This window comes from Monodon monoceros, unplaced genomic scaffold (genome assembly GCF_005190385.1).
Source record: "Monodon monoceros isolate NGI ecotype Baffin Bay Population unplaced genomic scaffold, NGI_Narwhal_1 Super_Scaffold_3, whole genome shotgun sequence".
In the NCBI taxonomy this organism is placed as follows: Eukaryota; Metazoa; Chordata; class Mammalia; order Artiodactyla; family Monodontidae; genus Monodon; species Monodon monoceros.
The window spans coordinates 8,873,879-8,891,687 of NW_021703780.1; the positions used below are offsets into that span (position 1 = coordinate 8,873,879).

At 38.5% G+C, this 17,809-nt stretch overlaps 1 protein-coding gene across 1 annotated transcript in view; it reads left to right on the plus strand.

Annotated features, from left to right (window-relative positions):
• Positions 1-17,809, plus strand: part of SYCP2L (synaptonemal complex protein 2 like) — a 62,447-nt gene that overhangs the window by 6,361 nt on the left and 38,277 nt on the right. Inside the window, exons 5-10 of the mRNA XM_029244087.1 lie at positions 616-650; positions 1,775-1,917; positions 3,932-3,984; positions 4,728-4,773; positions 6,863-6,955; positions 7,055-7,115. Of these exons, the coding sequence (XP_029099920.1) occupies positions 616-650; positions 1,775-1,917; positions 3,932-3,984; positions 4,728-4,773; positions 6,863-6,955; positions 7,055-7,115 (431 nt within the window). The remainder of the gene's footprint in view (positions 1-615; positions 651-1,774; positions 1,918-3,931; positions 3,985-4,727; positions 4,774-6,862; positions 6,956-7,054; positions 7,116-17,809) is intronic.

A 17,809-nucleotide genomic window follows, 5' to 3' on the forward strand; every position in this document is an offset into this window, starting at 1 on the left:
AATCCATTCTTTAGCGTGAGAGTTATTTCAGATATTAAAAAATCAACATCAACACTTGTTAGCATTTAACTAAAATTCTTAAGTGAATATGCAATATGGGAGTCTGTGTTAATTACAATAATGTGATAACTTAATCCCATTACATCTCTAACTTAAATTTATCAGTTTTTAAAGTAAGTTCCAAAAGCTTATAGGAAAGACCTACAGCACCTACTGTATCATTTCTTCCAGGTGTCAAACTATGTTTAAAAAAAAAAGAAAAAGAAAAAGAGGGTATGCATCCTCACAGGTTGGTGAGGTGACTGTAAAATTCCAGGATCTTAGCATTTGATGAAGCCTCAGAGATCATCAAATTATAATTCACTTTACAGAGGGAGAAATAGAACCTCAGAATGTATAGTAGCTCTAGCTTCTTTGTAAAAAGTATATGTAAGTCATTAATATATAAACTTGACAATTTTTCCAAAAAAATGTATTTGTGACATTGAGGAAATTTTGACAATGAATTTGAAATACTTTCAAAAATGTACATCTTGGATTAAAATTTTAATGCCAATATAGTAGAGTTTTACTTATGTTCATCTCAGTAAAATGAAATTTATCTAAATGTTTCAGGAAAGACCTTGCAAGGACAATCTTGACTGTGGGTGGTAAGAAGTATTAAGAATTTTAAATGTTAGAATGTTAAATATTGGACATTGGGGGTTTTATGGGCATCTTGGAACTATGGGGAATAAGTTACGGTCAAATTAAAAATAGAAGTTAGGATTTTTATATTTAATTTATGATGAAAGAGTTAAGCATGCTAAATCCATAAAGAATAATTAATGAATATTCCTTTACTCACCAATGAGCGTAGTCAAATTTGATCCTTTTTCCACATTTGCTTCAAATCCTTTTTTAAATAAATCAGAGTTATAAGTAAAGCCCCTGTGTCCAGATCCCCATCCAATTCCCCTCGCCATTCGTAGAGGTGATCCTTTGACTTGGATTTGTTTTTCATTTCCAAGAATATTTTTGTACTTTTATGCTGTGTATTCACAAGCAACATGTTATTGTTTTTGCAAATTTAAGTTTGCGTATCCAGCTGCAACCTGCTTTTTACCTTTAAAATTATTTGAAATCTAAACATGTCGATATGTGTAGTTTTGTTTATCTGCTGTGAAATACTACAGTTTCTTAGGATTTTATTTTTATAGATGTATTTAAGGCTGGATAAAGCTGCTTTTTAAACAATTGAGGTATAGTTGATGTATAATATTATATAAGTTACCGGTGTACAATATAGTGATTCACAATTTTTAAAGGTTATACTCAATTTACAGTTATTATAAAATGTTTGCTGTATTCCCCATGTTGTACAATATATCCTTGTAGCTTATTTTATACCTAATACTTTGTGCCTCTTACTCCCCTACTTCTATCTTGCCCCTCCCCCCTAGGGGTAACCACTAGTTTGTTCTATCTGTGAGTCTTGGACAAAGTTGCTTTTGATGAATGTCTTCATATATCTAAACTATAAATTGCAGAAATATCATTTTTTAAAAATTTGTTGTACACTGACCTATCATTTGGATTTCCCCCTAATATTTCTTACAGATGAATTTAAATGATTATAATTGCTCCAGGATATGTCTTTCTGCTTATACCTATAAGACACAATGCTAGTCTTCTAAGATGGACCTTCTTAGAGCAAATGCTGATCTGTGGAACTCATTTTTTCTTTTGCTTTGTGCCCAGAATTATCCATGTCTGCCGTATGTTTAATCTCTAGATTATGACCGGCAGGTGGCTCTTTGTGAAGCATTGTGTAGACTGACCATGAAAAAATCAAGGGAAGACTTTGTCCATCAGTGGTTTGAAGATGATACCATTGCTGAGGCTTTCAAAGAAATTAAAGATCGAGAATTTGAGACGGTGAGATTCTTGGTCATGAACATTCCATTTAATCAATATTTATGAAGCCTCCTTCCAGAGCCTTCCTGTATGTTGGGCTCAGGGGAGGATTTTTTTCTTAAATGTGATTAGGTCGCCGTTCTTAAACTTCCTGTTTCCCACTTATGTGAAATAACTTGAGGGTAATAAAAACAGAATATTTGTGGACCAGATACCAGCATACAATTAGGACATCTTTTCAGGAAACTTAGCCTGGAGCCAGAGCTGTGGGAGTTTGATGGATCCAGTCAGAGACAGTGGTCATGGAGCAGGAAGTGGTTTTCAACAAACCTTGAAGGGTAGGGAGAGTTGGAGAAGAAAAGAATGTGCATTTGGGCCTTGCAGAGGGTAGCTGGCATGATGACAGGAGGCTGAAGCTGGCATGGGTGCTCTGGTAGCAGAGGGGTATTATGGGGAGCTTGTGTTGTGAGCCCTCCAGCCTTCACAGTTTGGAAGAACAATAATTTTCGGTGTCTTCCATGCAACCCGGCCTCACTGTGATTGTGTCCTCAAGTAGCACAGACGTAGTTTATGGCTTTGCGATATACTCACCTTTATCCTAAAATAGCTAAAATGTTTTCCCTCTCCTTTAAAAAAGTTCTTAAGATGAGGGTGATTCTGTAGGAAAAGCTAAAATTATTAGTAACACTGCTCATGTTGAACAAAGCCTTTCTGGTCAAAACTGCTGAGCACTTGGGATTTTATTAAATCCGAACCTTCAAATGTATTATGAAATACGTTAAATTTGACTTTAAGCCCGTTGCCAGATCAGCAGTAGTTGTTTAGCCAGGATGCAGTTTGATCTAAATGGGAATACCATGAGTTGGGTTTGGGTCCCACCTCCCCGACTGATGTGATGTATACATTTTGGCAAAGTAGTTGACTTTTTTAAAAAAAATTTTTAATTGAAATATAGTTCATGTAAAATGTTATATGTTACAGGTGTACAGTATAGTGATTCACAATTTTTAGAGGTTATAGTTCCATTTATAGTTATTATAAAATACTGGTTATATATTCCCTGTGTTGTGCAATATGTCCTTGGAGCTGATAGTTGACTCATGAAGCCTGAGTGTTCTTATCTGTAAAATGGGAATAAAACCGACTTCAGAATTGTGGGAATTAAATGAGAGAAACTAAAAGTGCCTGAGATGTTGTAGACACTCCAGTATTAGTTTCCTTTCCCCTCTGTGTGATTCTCTCATCTGCAGGGAAATTAGGGGAACATAAGACAAAAGTAATTATCCTCTTTCTCAAATCACTTTCCCCCTAGAGCCATCAGCTTCTCAGTGGAACTGCTTTTAGATGAAAGTTCACATTAATGTCCATTTAGTGCTGAATCTAGACACGGAGTGTGAGGACTGTTTGACTACAACAGACAGTCCTTGCTAACAAAAGGGATAAAAGTCTGGATCAGTATCTCTTTGGTTTTAGAAACTTGGGGGTAACAGTTTGCCTCCCTGGTGGCTGTTGGTTGGGAGAACTATAAACGTATTCTTTATTCTTAGAACCTTTAGCGGGAGAGAGATTCCAGGAAGGAGCAGGTTAGAGAACGCCTGATAAGGAAAATCTACAGTGGTTAAGTACACCAGGATAAACCCCAAATTGATAAGTTTCATGGGTTTGTGGTTGGCTTGTGCTGGGGAGATGGATGCCCTGTGGGTTAGTCAGATATTACAATCCAGGTCATCAGTAAGAGGTATTTCTCTTGCTTGTTCCCACACATAAAACTGTTGGAGACCTAAGCATTCCTCAGCTGTAACTCTCATGGCTGGGGCTTCAGAACATGAGTCTGGAGCCTCCTCTTTGTGATACAAAGTATTATTTTAGTTATCGTGATTAATAATGAATCCTTGTGAAGCCTTGTGATGTCACTGGATCCTGGAAATGCAGTAGCAGACACTGGCCTCTACATGCTGCAAAGGGTAGTATTTAAATTAAATATCTTGATTTTTTTTTTTTTTTAACAAAAAAGTTTGCATTATTTACTTTGAAGGATTGTAGACGGTTTCTCAATCACCTAAATGACAGACTTGGTGACCAAAGAAGGTAAGACGTTTCTCTGAGCTTTACTTTATTGACTAATTCTATTCTGAAAATGTCTAATATTAAAAAAAAATCTAGGGGGCTTCCCTGGTGGCGCAGTGGTTGGGAGTCTGCCTGCCGATGCAGGGGACACGGGTTCGTGCCCCGGTCCGGGAAGATCCCACATGCAGCGGAGCGGCTGGGCCCGTGAGCCATGGCCGCTGAGCCTGCGCGTCCTGAGCCTGTGCTCCACAGCGGGAGGGGCCACAGCGGTGAGAGGCCAGCATACCGCAAAAAAAAAAAAAAAATCTAGGATCTGTTTTAGGAGAGAATGTAGGATACAGAATTTACTGAGCATTACTAAGTTATCCATTGTGATTTGGAACAGTTGTAACTTTATATCCTCCAGGGAGATTTTATGAAGAATGATTTCCTATAGATCTGAGGTTACTAGGGAAAGCCGTATTATGGACAGTTAAGTCCTTGATGAGAAAATATTGGCTAAATTCACTCCTTTCATTAGGACTCTTGCCAAGCAGCTGGGTTGAGGTATATATAGTACCGGAAAACCTGGCTTGTAGACTGCCAGATGGAGATTTGAATTCTGCCCATGGTAGATCTCCATTTGTAGGTTTGAGAGCCCCTTTCATACTTTGTACCAAGGGACATAATGGCGTACCTAGTTATACATGATTGTTTATAGAATATCCGTAGGTCGTGTGTGCGGTCCATCCATATTTTACTTTTAATTGTGAGGTGTTTTGCAGGGTCTATTCATTTCCATGCATTGCTGCTTTTGCTGATGATTTTGAGGTATGTTTGTCTCTCTTTCAGGGGCTGTGAGGGTGGGGGGTGTATAGCGAAACGCATAGGTAGGTTTACATCAAGCCAAACGGCTCTTGCTACACAGAAGGGCTTTTTTAAAAAAGGAAACTTGCTTCTCCTCTTAGGCCTCAACTCTGAAGCTTATTATTGAAGAGCCCTAGTGTTACTTCTACATAAAGGAATTTTAGGTTTATACTGCATTCATGAGGTCAGTTACAGGAGCCTTGCCTTTTTTTATCCTCTTGATGAGCAGCAGCACTCACGCCTGGATTGGAGGGAAGGGCGAGTCCATTGCTTCTTTCCACCCGGTAGACGCTTCCCACTCTATCCCCAGCAATTAGGGTCACTCTCCTTTCTCTAGATCATTCTGCCTTGTACTTTATAGTCCAAAATGGAACAGTCTCTTTTCACCCCCTTCTTTGGTTTCTAGAGGCACAAGGTCCTTCCTGTAAAAGTGCCCCAACCTGCAACATCTCAATTTCCGGGTAAACTTTTCATAGGTCTCTGAACCTGGACTGTGCTGAGGTTTCCTGGATCATGTCTCTAGAATGTTCTAGTTAACCATTTCATTGTTTTGGGTTGAGGGCCCCCTTCTTGGCCTCTGTGAGCTGAGCCGTTAGCTCACGACTACATTGTACATTCTTTCTCTCTAGAACTGATTTTGGAAGCCTGATTCCTATATTTCAAGTCTGTTTTTCTTTCTGGTTGTCTGAGGATTCCAATCTCTGCTTGGAATTTAAATTTCCATCAGCTTCAGTAGGGGTCCTTACACTGGCTTCCCGTGATATAATCTTGTGTTAAAACCTTTGTTCTATAGACGCCAAGGGGAGAAGGGGGTGGGTGGTGGTGGTGTGATGAATAGGGCGATTGGGATTGACATGTATACACTAATATGTATAAAACAGATAACTGATAAGAACCTGCTGTATAAAAAATATAATAAAAATTAAAAAAAACCCTTTGTTCAACTCTATAGCTGTTAAAGAGTAGACACGTATGCTGGAACAATGGCCAAGAAATGCTATTTACTGGAAAACAAGTGGAAGAATAGTTAAGTCTAGTGTTTGTTCCATTGTTGAGGAATAAAAACTTTGTATATACTTCCTGAGTATGTCTAGAACACATCTGGGAGGAAGCAAAGGCATTGTCAATGGTTCCCATGGAAAGGTACCTATGGGAATTTGAGGGACAGAGAAGGAGATATTTATTCTTTCTATTAGCATCATATTGTTTGAATCTGTCTTTCCTTTTTTTCTTTCCGTCTTTCTTTCCTTCTTTCTTTCTTTAAGAGAATACGTTTATTTTATAATGCAGTCATTTCTTGGTACCCATGGGGGACTGGTTCCAGGACGCCTCGTGGATACCAAAATCTGCGTATATTCAAGTCCCATATATAAAACGGCTTAGTATTTGCATATAATGTACACACATCCTCCCGTGTACTTTAAATCGTCTCTAGGTTACATCTGATACCTAACACAGTGTAAATGCTGTGCAAATAGTTGTCAGTACATGGCAAAATCAAGGTTTGCTTTTTAGAACTTTCTGGAATTCTTTTTCCTAAATATTTTCAATCCACATTTGGTTGAATCTTTGGATTTGGAACCCGTGGATACAGGGGACTGACTAATCAATTAAAATAAAGATAATTTGAAATCTTCAGGTCTTAGCCTTATTCTAACACATGGTAAGTTAGATGGCAAGTCACCATTTATGTTTGATCACAGTACCTCCTTTGCTAGAAGTTTCTGTCCGTAGGCAGTGTGGATTGTTACTGCTTTAACATAGAAGAGTTTTCTCTGTGATTGGCACCAGAAAAAAAAAGTTTGTGTGGTTAGAGTTTTCTGACACATTTAAACATCTATTAAATTGCTAAGTATAGTAGGGTTTTTCCAGAAATAGATTGGTCATATAAAATTGAAACATTCCTCCTATTTTGCAGAAGTGAGTAAGGCAATAAATGGTGACCCTATAATCTTAAAGTAGGGCTGTTCTCAGAAAAGCAGTTCTGTTTTTAATGCAGTAATTTTCATTTGACCCTTTCATATGATATTAATACTGAAATTATATCTTACAGATGAGAAAACCTGCAGATGAAAAATTAGAGAAATTTTGGATTGATTTCAACCTAGGAACTCAGAGTGTAACTTTTTATATAAACAATCCTGAGGTAATCATGTTCGATTCCTGTTTAGACCTAAGCGCGTAGAGAGTGTTCATAATCCAAGTATGTGTTATGTACTCATGAATTTCACTTATTTTTTCCAAGAGCGCTTTATGGGACTCAGTAAGACTTTTGAAGGAAGCAGCGATTAATTTCAGCATAATAGGTAAGATGTTAATTCTAAACTACCCTGCATTTAGTCCTGAGTATTGTTTCTGTTTATACTTGCAGTGTATGTTTAGTTAATTCCCGAGCAGACTTTGCTTGCACTTGACGTGGAGGGGAGGTGGTGAGTGCTGTGGACAGAAGGCTGTGCTCAGGGCAAAAGATTAGTGAGTCCTCCACTCTGTAACTTTGGGGTTCCATGACTTGCCTGGTTTTCTTGTTGTAAAAATGACTATGGTTCCTCAGCAAACTGAAAATAGCATCACCGTATGATCCAGCAGTTTCACTTTTGGTTATATATCCAGAAGAATCGAAAGCAGGACTCGAAGAGATTTGCATACGAACGTTCACTGCAGCCTATTCACAAGAGTCAAGAGGTAGAAGCAGGGACTTGCCTGGTGGCACAGTGGTTAAGACTCCACACTCCCAGTGGAGGGGGCCTGGGTTCCATCTCTGGTCAGGGAACTAGATCCCACATGCATGCCACAACTAAGAGTTCGCATGCCGCAACCAAGGAGCCCACGAGCCGCAACTAAGGAGCCTGCTTGCTGCAACTAAGACTCGGTGCAACCAAAAAAAAAAAAAAAAAGTAGAAGCACCCCAAGTGTCCATCGATGGTTGAATGGATAAAGCAAATGTGATCTGTACCTACAATGGACTATTATTTAGCTTTAAAAAGGAAGGGCATTCTGACTTCATCTGTGTTGCTACAACATAGATGAGCTTTGAGGACATCATGCTAAGTGGAAAAAGCTAATCACAAAAAGACAAATACTGTATGATTCCACTTACATGAGGTATCTAAAGTAGTCAAATTGATAGAGACAGAAAGTAGAATGGTGGTTAGTTAGCAGCGGCTGCAGGGAAGGGGGAATGGGGAGTTGTTTAATGGGTACAGAGTTTCAGATTTGCAAGATGAAAAGGTTCTGGAGATCCTCTTGTACAGCAATGTGAATATACTTAGCACTACTGAACTGCACACTTAACATTTACCTTGTTAACCATTTTTATGTTTTGTACCACAATTTTTTATTTTTTTTGTAATTTTATTTTTAATTTTATTTAAAAATTTATTTATTTATTTTTGGCTGCATTGGGTCTTTGTTGCTGTGTGCAGGCTTTCACTAGTTGTGGCGAGCAGGGACTGCTCTTCGTTGCGGTGAGCGGTCTTCTCATTGTGGTGGCTTCTCTTGTTGCGGAGCATGGGCTCTAGGCACGCGGGCTTCAGTAGTTGTGGCCTGGACCAGGGCTCAAACCCATGTCCCTTGCATTGGCAGGAGGATTCTTTTTTTTTTTTTTTTTTGCCATACGCGGGCCTCTCACTGTTGTGGCCTCTCCTGTTGCGGAGCACAGGCTCCAGACGCGCAGGCTCAGCGGCCACGGCTCACGGGCCCAGCCGCTCCGCGGCATGTGGGATCTTCCCGGACCGGGACACAAACCCGTGTCCCCTGCATCGGCAGGCGGACTCTCAACCACTGCGCCACCAGGGAAGCCCTGGCAGGAGGATTCTTAACCACTGTGCCACCAGGGAAGTCCTGTACCACCATTTAAAAAAATGGTTATAGTACCTGCCCTCCCTTTCCCACATATTTATACTAATAATTGGGTATGTACACACTATTTAAATAACAGCCCTGACTCCCCCTTCTTTTTTTTTAATTAATTAATTTTTATTTTTGGCTGCATTGGGTCTTCGTTGCTGCACGCAGGCTTCTCGTGGTGGCTTCTCGTTGCAGAGCATGGGCTCTAGGCGTGCGGACTTCAGTAGTTGTGGCTCACTGGCTTCAGTAGTTGTGGCTCGTGGGCTCTAGAGCGCAGGCTCAGTAGTTTTGGCGCGTGGGCTTAGTTGCTCCATGGCATGTGGGATCTTCCCGGACAAGGGATCAAATCCGTGTCGCCTGCATTGGCAGGCGGATTCTTAACCACTGTGCCACCAGGGGAGCCCTGACTCCCCTTTCTTAAATCTCCGTCATTCACCTTTCTTCTCCTCTTAGTAGGTAGAGTTGAGGGGCATGGAGTCAGAGTGATCCTTTTCTGGGTGTGTAGAAGTAAGGTATCGGTCCAGTTCAGTATTTCAGATATAGTCACACTTGACCAGGATTCCTGAATTGGGTCTCTTAAAAAATGGATGTTTTGAAAGTAACTCAATACACATAATCATTTTTTAAGTAATTGGCTTTACTAAAGAGTTAAAACTAAATACTGTGCGAGTATGTGGATTTTATACTTCTTTTCACAAAGGATTTAGGGCAGCTTGCATATTTATAACGAAATAATAGAAATAGAAAATTGGAACCACAAACAAGAATAAAAATGTGTCAAGAAGGTTGATCTGGCCACCATGGAGATTCACATTTGGTGCTTAGCGCTTCCCTCCGCGACTAGAGAAAGCCCGTGTGTAGCAATGAAGGCCCATGCAGCCAAGAAGAAAATAAATAAATTTAAAGAAAATAAAATAAAATTGTACAATTAAAAAAAAGAACAAATTTGGTGCTTAGCTTCCCGAAAGCCAGGGTGAAAAGTATAATGGATAACATGATTCTCATCATACGAGTCCTGGAAAGAACAAATCCATCCTTCCTGGCCTTGAACTCTTAACTGAAGGTTCTCCCATGGGACTACTTAGGATAAGGTAATCCTTCCTCAGCCCTGAGCGTTCCTTGCTGGAATTTCTTGTGTACATAAGTTAACTTCAGTGTTTTGTTAAAGGGTAATTTTTGAAAAGGTAAAATCATGACCCGCATACAAATATAAAATAAATGTGGGTAAAAGATTTCATTAATTAATGAGCAAATTAATAAGATGTAATAACCAGGAGAATACAAAGAATCACAGATATAAGCAATGCTGAAATTAATTTACAAACAGATGTACGACTAGACTGTTGCATTTCACAGACACAATTAATTTGAATTTATATGAACAAGAATCACTTGCGTTATTATCTTTAATTTCTCCTGTTACATACTAGAAAAAGGGACGTTTGGGCTAGATTAGGCAGTAAAGGAAGTGGCAGAAGAGGAGAGCCTTTCACCGTGAAACTCTGGGAGAATGAAGGGACAGTGAAGACTGCCCACACTTCAGATGCTAATTGCAAGTCTCAGGTTGACACCTGTACTTCTGATCAACCTGCTACCAGTCAGAGGTTCCCACAAGCTCCTCCTCGGGTTAGAAACTTGGTATAATGGTTCACAGAACTCTGGGAAGCACGCATTTACATTTACCATTTTATTATAAAGAATATAATAAAGGATACAGATGAACAGCCAGATGAAGAGAATACCCAGGGCAAGATCCAGAAGGATCCCAAGTGCAAGGGCTTTTGTTTCTGAGGAGTTGGGGTGCATCACCCTCCTGGAACGTTTGTGTTCACCAGCCCAGAAGCTCTCTGAACCCTGTAGCTTGGGGGATTTTATGGAAGCTTTATCATGTAGGCATTATGGAATATTAACTCAATCGCTGGCCCTTCTGCCCTACCTGAAGTTTGGGGAGCTGGAAGTTCCAACCCTCTAACCATACCTTGGTCTTTCTGGTGACCAGTCCCCATCCTTTTTTTTTCTTTTCTAGAAATATCATTGATATGTAAGCAAAACTGTTTTTTTTTAAAAAATTTTATTTTTTATACAGTAGGTTCTTATCAGTAATCAGTTTTATGCACATCAGTGTGTACATGTCAATCCCAAACGTCCAATTCATCCCACCCCCACCCCCCCCACCACTTTCCCCCCTTGGTGTCCATATGTTTGATCTCTACCTCTGTGTCTTGATTTCTGCCCTACAAACTGGCTCATCTGTACCATTTTTCTAGGTTCCACATATATGCATTAATTTACGATTTTGTTTTTCTTTTTCTGACTTAACTTCACTCTGTATGACAGTCTCTAGATCCATCCACAACTCTACAAATGACCCAATTTCGTTCTTTTTTATGGCTGAGTAATATTCCCTTGTATATATATGCCACATCTTCTTTATCCATTAGTCTGTTGATGGGCATTCAGGTTGCTTCCATGACCTGGCTATTGTAAATAGTGCTGCAATGAACATTGGGGTGCATGTGTCTTTTTGAATTATGGTTTTCTCTGGGTATATTCCCAGTAGTGGGATTGCTGGGTCATATGGTAATTCTATTTGTAGTTTTTTAAGGAACCTCCGTACTGTTTTCCGTAGTGGCTGTATCAATTTACATTCCCACCAACAGTGCAAGAGGATTCCCTTTTCTCCACACCCTCTCCAGCATTGGTTGTTTGTAGATTTTCTGATGATGCCCATTCTAACTGGTGTGAGGTGATACCTCATTGTAGTTTTGATTTGCATTTCTCTAATGATTAGTGATGTTGAGCATTCTTTCATGTGTTTGTTGGCAATCTGTATTTCTTCTTTGGAGAAATGTCTATTTAGGTCTTCTGCCCATTTTTGGATTGGGTTGTTTGTTTTTGTGATATTGAGCTGCATGAGCTGTTTATATATTTTAGAGATTAATCCTTTGTCCGTTGATTTGTTTGAAAATATTTTCTCCCATTTTGAGGGTTGTCTTTTGGTCTTGTTTATGGTTTCCTTTGCTATGCAAAAGCTTTTAAGTTTGATTAGGTCCCATTTGTTTATATTTGTTTTTATTTCCATTACTCTAGGATGTGGATCAAGAAAGATCTTGCTGTGATTTACGTCAAAGAGTGTTCTTATGTTTTCCTCTAAGAGTTTTATAGTGTCCAGTCTTACATTTAGGTCTCTAATCCATTTTGAGTTTATTTTTGTGTATGGTGCTAGGGAATGTTCTAATTTTATTTTTTACATGCAGCTGTCCAGTTTTCCCAGCACCACTTATTGAAGAGACTGTCTTTTCTCCATTGTATATCCTTGCCTCCTTTGTCATAGATTAGTTGACCATAGGGGTGTGGGTTTATCTCTGGGCTTTCTGTCTTGTTCTGTTGATCCATATTTCTGTTTTTGTGCCAGGACCGTGTTGTCTTGATTACTGTAGCTTTGTAGTATAGTCTGAAGTCAGGGAGTCTGATTCCTCCAGCTCCGATTTTTTCCCTCAAGACTGCTTTGGCTATTTGGGATCTTTTTTGTCTCCATACAAATTTTAAGATTTTTTGTTCTAGTTCCGTAAAAAATGCCATTGGTAATTTGATAGGGATTGCATTGAATCTGTAGATTGCTTTGAATAGTATAGTCATTTTCACAATATTGATTCTTCCAATCCAAGAACATGGTATAGCTCTCCATCTATTTGTATCATCTTTAATTTCTTTCATCAGTGTCTTACAATTTTCTGCATACAGGTCTTTTGTTTCCTTAGGTAGGTCTGTTCCTAGGTATTTTATTCTTTTTGTTGCAATGGTAAATGGGAGTGTTTCCTTAATTTCTCTTCAGATTTTTCATCATTATTGTATAGGAATGCAAGAGATTTCTGTGCATTAATTTTGTATCCTTCTACTTTACCAAATTCATTGATTAGCTCTAGTAGTTTTCTGGTGGCATCTTTAGGATTCTCTATGTATACTATCATGTCATCTGCAAACAGTGACAGTTTTACTTCTTTTCCAACTTGTATTCCTTTTATTTCTTTTTCTTCTCTGATTGCCGTGGCTAGGACTTTCAAAACTATGTTGAATAATAGTGGTGAGAGTGGACATCCTTGTCTTGTTCCTGATCTTAGAGGAAATGCTTTCAGTTTTTCACCATTGAGAATGATGTTTGCTGTGGGTTTGTCATATATGGCCCTATTATGTTGAGGTAGGTTCCCTCTATGCCCACTTTCTGGAGAGTTTTTTTTATCATAAATGGGTATTGAATTTTGTCAAAAGCTGTTTCTGCATCTATTGAGATGATCATATGGTTTTTCTTTTTCAATTTGTTAATATGGTTTATCACATTGATTGATGTGCATATATTGAAGAATCCTTGCATCCCTGGGATAAATCCCACTTGATTATGGTGTATGATTCTTTTAACGTGTTGTTAGATTCTATGTGCTAGTATTTTGTTGAGGATTTTTGTATCTATATTTGTCAGTGATATTGGTCTGTAATTTTCTTTTTTTGTAGTACCTTTGTCTGGTTTTGGTATCGGGGATGGTGGCCTTATAGAATGAGTTTGGGAGTGTTCCTTCCTCTGCAACTTTTTGGAAGCATTTGAGAAGGATGGGTGTTAGCTCTTCTCTAAATGTTCAATAGAATTCACCTGTGAAGCCATCTGGTCCTGGGCTTTTGTTTGTTGGAAGATTTTAAATCACAGTTTCAATTTCATTACTTGTGATTGGTCTGTTCATATTTTCCATTTCTTCCTGGTTCAGTCTTGGAAGGTTATACCTTTCTAAGAATTTGTCCATTTCTTCCAGGTGGTCCATTTTATTGGCATAGAGTTGCTTGTAGTAGTCTCTTAGGATGCTTTGTATCTCTGCAGTGTCAGTTGTTACTTCTCCTTCTCCTTTTTTATTTCTAATTTTATTGATTTGAGTCCTCTCCCTCTTGCTGAGTCTGGCTAAAGGTTTCTCAATTTGTTTTTCTTCTCAAAGAACCAGCTTTTAGTTTTATTGATGTTTGTGATTGTTTCTTTGTTTCTATTTCATTTATTTCTGCTCTGATCTTTATGATTTCTTTCCTTCTGCTAACTTTGGGGTTTTTTTTGTTCTTCTTTCTCTAGTCCCTTTAGGTGTAAGGTTAGATTGTTTATTTGAGATTTTTCTTGTTTCTTGAGGTAGGCTTGTATAGCTATAAACTTCCCTCTTAGAACTGCTTTTGCCGCATCCCATAGGTTTTGGATTGTTGTGTTTTCATTGTCATTTGTCTCTAGGTATTTTTTGATTTTCTCTTTGAATTTGTCAGTGATCTCTTGGTTACTTAGTAACGTATGGTTTAGCCTCCATGTGTTTGTGTTTTTTACGTTTTTTTCCCAGTAATTGATTTCTAATCTCATAGCGTTGTGGTCAAAAAAGATGCTTGATATGATTTCAGTCTTCTTAAATTTACTGAGGCTTGATTTGTGACCCAGGATGTGATCTGTCCTGGAGAATGTTCCATGTGCACTTGAGAAGAAAGTGTAATCTGCTGTTTTTGGATGGAATGTCCTATAAATATCAATTAAATCTATCTGGTCTATTGTGTCATTTAAAGCTTGTGTTTCCTTATTAATTTTCTGTTTGGATGATCTGTTCATTGGTGTAAGTGAGGTGTTAAAGTCCCCCACTATTATTGTGTTACTGTCAATTTCCTCTTTTATAACTGTTAGCAGTTGCCTTATGCATTGAGGTGCTCCTATGTTGGGTGCATATATATTTATAATTGTTATATCTTCTTCTTGGATTGATCCCTTGATCATTATGTAGTGTCCTTGTCTCTTGTAACATTCTTTATTTTAAAGTCTGTTTTATCTGATATGAGTATTGCTACTCCAGCTTTCTTTTAATTTCCATTTGCATGGAATATCTTTTTCCATCCCCTCACTTTCAGTCTGTATGTGTCCCTAGGTCTGAAGTGGGTCTCTTGTAGACAGCATATATATGAGTCTTGTTTTTGTATCCATTCAGCAAGCCTGTGTCTTTTGGTTGGAGCATTTAATCCATTCATGTTTAAGTAATTATCGATATGTATGTTCCTATTACCATTTTCTTAATTGTTTTGGGTTTGTTTTTGTACATCCTTTTCTTCTCTTGTGTTTCCCACTTAGAGAAGCTGGTTTGGTGGTGCTGAATTCTCTTAGCTTTTCCTTGTCTGTAAAGCTTTTGATTTCTCCATCAAATATGAATGAGATCCTTGCCGGGTAGAGTAATCTTGGTTGTAGGTTCTTCCCTCTCATCACTCTAAGTATATCATGCCACTCCCTTCTGGCTTGTAGAGTTTCTGCTGAGAAATCAGCTGTTAACCTTATGGGAGTTCCCTTGTATGTTATTTTTCATTTTTCCCTTGCTGCTTTCAATAATTTTTCTTTGTCTTTAATTTTTGCCAATGTGATTACTATGTGTCTCGGAGTGTCTCTCCTTGTGTTTATTCTGTATGGGACTCACTGCGCTTGCTGGACTTGGGTGGCTATTTCCTTTCCCATGTTAGGGAAGTTTTTGGCTATAATCTCTTCAAATATTTTCTTGGGTCCTTCCTCTCTTGTCTCCTTCTGGGACCCCTATAATGCGAATGTTGTTGCATTTAATGTTGTCCCAGTGGTCTCTTAGGCTGACTTCATTTCATTCTTTTTTCTTTATTCTGTTCCACAGCAGTGAATTCCACCATTCTGTCTTCAAGGTCACTTGTCCGTTCTTTTGCCTCAGTTATTCTGCTATTGATTCCTTCTAGTGTATTTTTCATTTCGGTTATTGTATTGTTCATCTCTGTTTGTTCTTTAATTCTTCTAGGTCTTTGTTAAACATTTCTTGCATCTTCTCGATCTTTGCCTCCATTCTTTTTCCGAGGTCCTGGATCATCTTCACTATCGTTATTGTGAATTCTTTTTCTGGAAGGTTGCCCTTCTCCACTTCATTTAGTTATTTTTCTGTTTTATCTCGTTCCTTCATCTGCTACATAACCCTCTGCCTTTTCATCTTGTCTATCTTTCTGTGAATGTGGTTATTGTTCCACAGGCTGCAGGATTGTCGTTCTTCTTGCTTTTGCTGTCTGCCCTCTGGTGGCTGAGGCTATCTAAGAGGCTTGTGCAAGTTTTTGACCAGTCCCAATCCTTAAATCCTCCAACCCCCAGTCCTCCAACCCCCAGTCACCTCATTAACTTATAAAACACTCATCACCCCGGGCATTCCAAGGGCCTTAGAAGCTCTGGTGTCAGGAACCAGGGTCAAAGACCAAATATTAGAACAGAAGATGCTCCCAGCACCCCATCACTTAAAATGTGTTTCAGAAGCTCTGTGTCAGGAACCAAGGCCAAGATCAAATATATATTTCTTATGGTGTCACAGATGGGAAGAAGCACAAACGAGCAGTTATACAGTCACAAAATTGGGAAGATAGCGTACGTTGAGTTGGAGGTGTCTCCTATCTGTAGTAAAGGAAAGGGGTTCATAAACATCTCACTAGAAATGTAAATTAAATATAATCATAAGTTAAGAGTAACTTAATTTATATAGTCATTACCTGTTACTATTCACTTAAGATATGCAAAATATCATTGGTGTTTATTCTGAAGTCAATATTTTATAAAGACTTCCATGGATTTTCTGACTGTGGTACCCCTAACATTACATATTTTAAGTTTCTGAACCTGAATTTTGCTGTTGAGGTGATTTTCAGCAACCAACTTGCCAAACTTAATATTCTACACTTCATAAATGTATCACATTTTGGGGAGACTTTAAAATTCATAAAGTGCCTCACAGTAGCTGGAGGAAGTAGGTGTGATGTTTTAGTTTTATAGCCGAGGCAACTGAGGCTTGTGTAGCAAACACTACAAGCAAGACCTGCCTTTTGTGTGCCGAGCCCTTCCTGCTAAGGGGTTGACAGTGTTTTAGGAGCCTGTTGAGGGCAGCCCTCGGGCTATTTCTTCTTGCCCTTGTACGGTTGCATCCAGCCCCGCAGCCCAACTGGCTATTTACATTTTCAGACCTTGTTTAGAATTACTTTTGCTGCAGGGATTTAGAGACTTTCTCTGCAGTGACTGAAAGTCCAGTAAGATCAGCATTTGGGGGATTGTTGAACTTTACTAGAGGCCAGCACTGTTGTATAGAAATAGGATCTGAACCATATATTTAATTAAAAATTTTCTAGTAGCCTCATTAAAAAGTTTTTTTTCAAGTGGACTAATTTTAATATATATTTATTTCACTCAGTATGTCCAAAATATTAACAGTTTGTCCAAAATATTAACAGTTTAACAATATGTCCAAAATATTAACAGTTTAACAATATGAACAATTAATGAGATATTTTACCTTCTCTTTTTTGGTACTATGTCTTCACAAATTAGTGTGTATTTTATGCTTATAATGCAATTCATGTTGTACTAGCCACATTTCGAGTACCACTGGCCACAGATCTAGACCGAGGTGTGTCTCTTTTTTCCTCTTCATTCTCATCAGTTTGTGACCCTGAGCTTTGCCTGCTCTTTCATGGGTTTTACTCTTTTCACCCCTGCTGCTTCCAACACAGCTTGTACTTAACTGTGGCTTATTCTTGGGCTCGCTATGAATTGTGGTCTAAACTATTTTCTCTTCTAAAACCAATTACTATTTGTCAGTAAAGGGCTGATGTCCTGGTAGGAGGCCCTCAAGGAGACTGTTGTCTGAGAATTAGGCCTCTCTGGAGAATGTTTCCATTTCTCTTCTTTAAGTGGAATGTGTTGAGATGAGTGTGGATTATTCCAGTTTGTATATCGAGAACAGTGGATTTTATTTCGAATTTTAGAAATGAGTGGGATCTGAGAGAGACAGAAAGAATGAGAATGAGTGTTGTGCTTAATATATTGAGAAGTAAAATACCTGTTACAGATGATAGCTTTGTATTCACAAATGTTCTTTAAAAAATGGATTGAATTTTGGAAGACAAAATATCTCATTTGCTATGCTGCTAAGTTACTTCTATCTCTGCTAGATTAACTGCTTAAACGTGTGTGTGTGTGTGTGTGTGTGTGTGTGTAAAAACACACATGTGCGTCTAATAAAAATAATTTCAGAGTAACTTTATTCAAATAATTTCTTTTCAACTTCTCATTGTGGAAGAATCTGGACAGTGAACAAATATCCCAGTGCAGTTA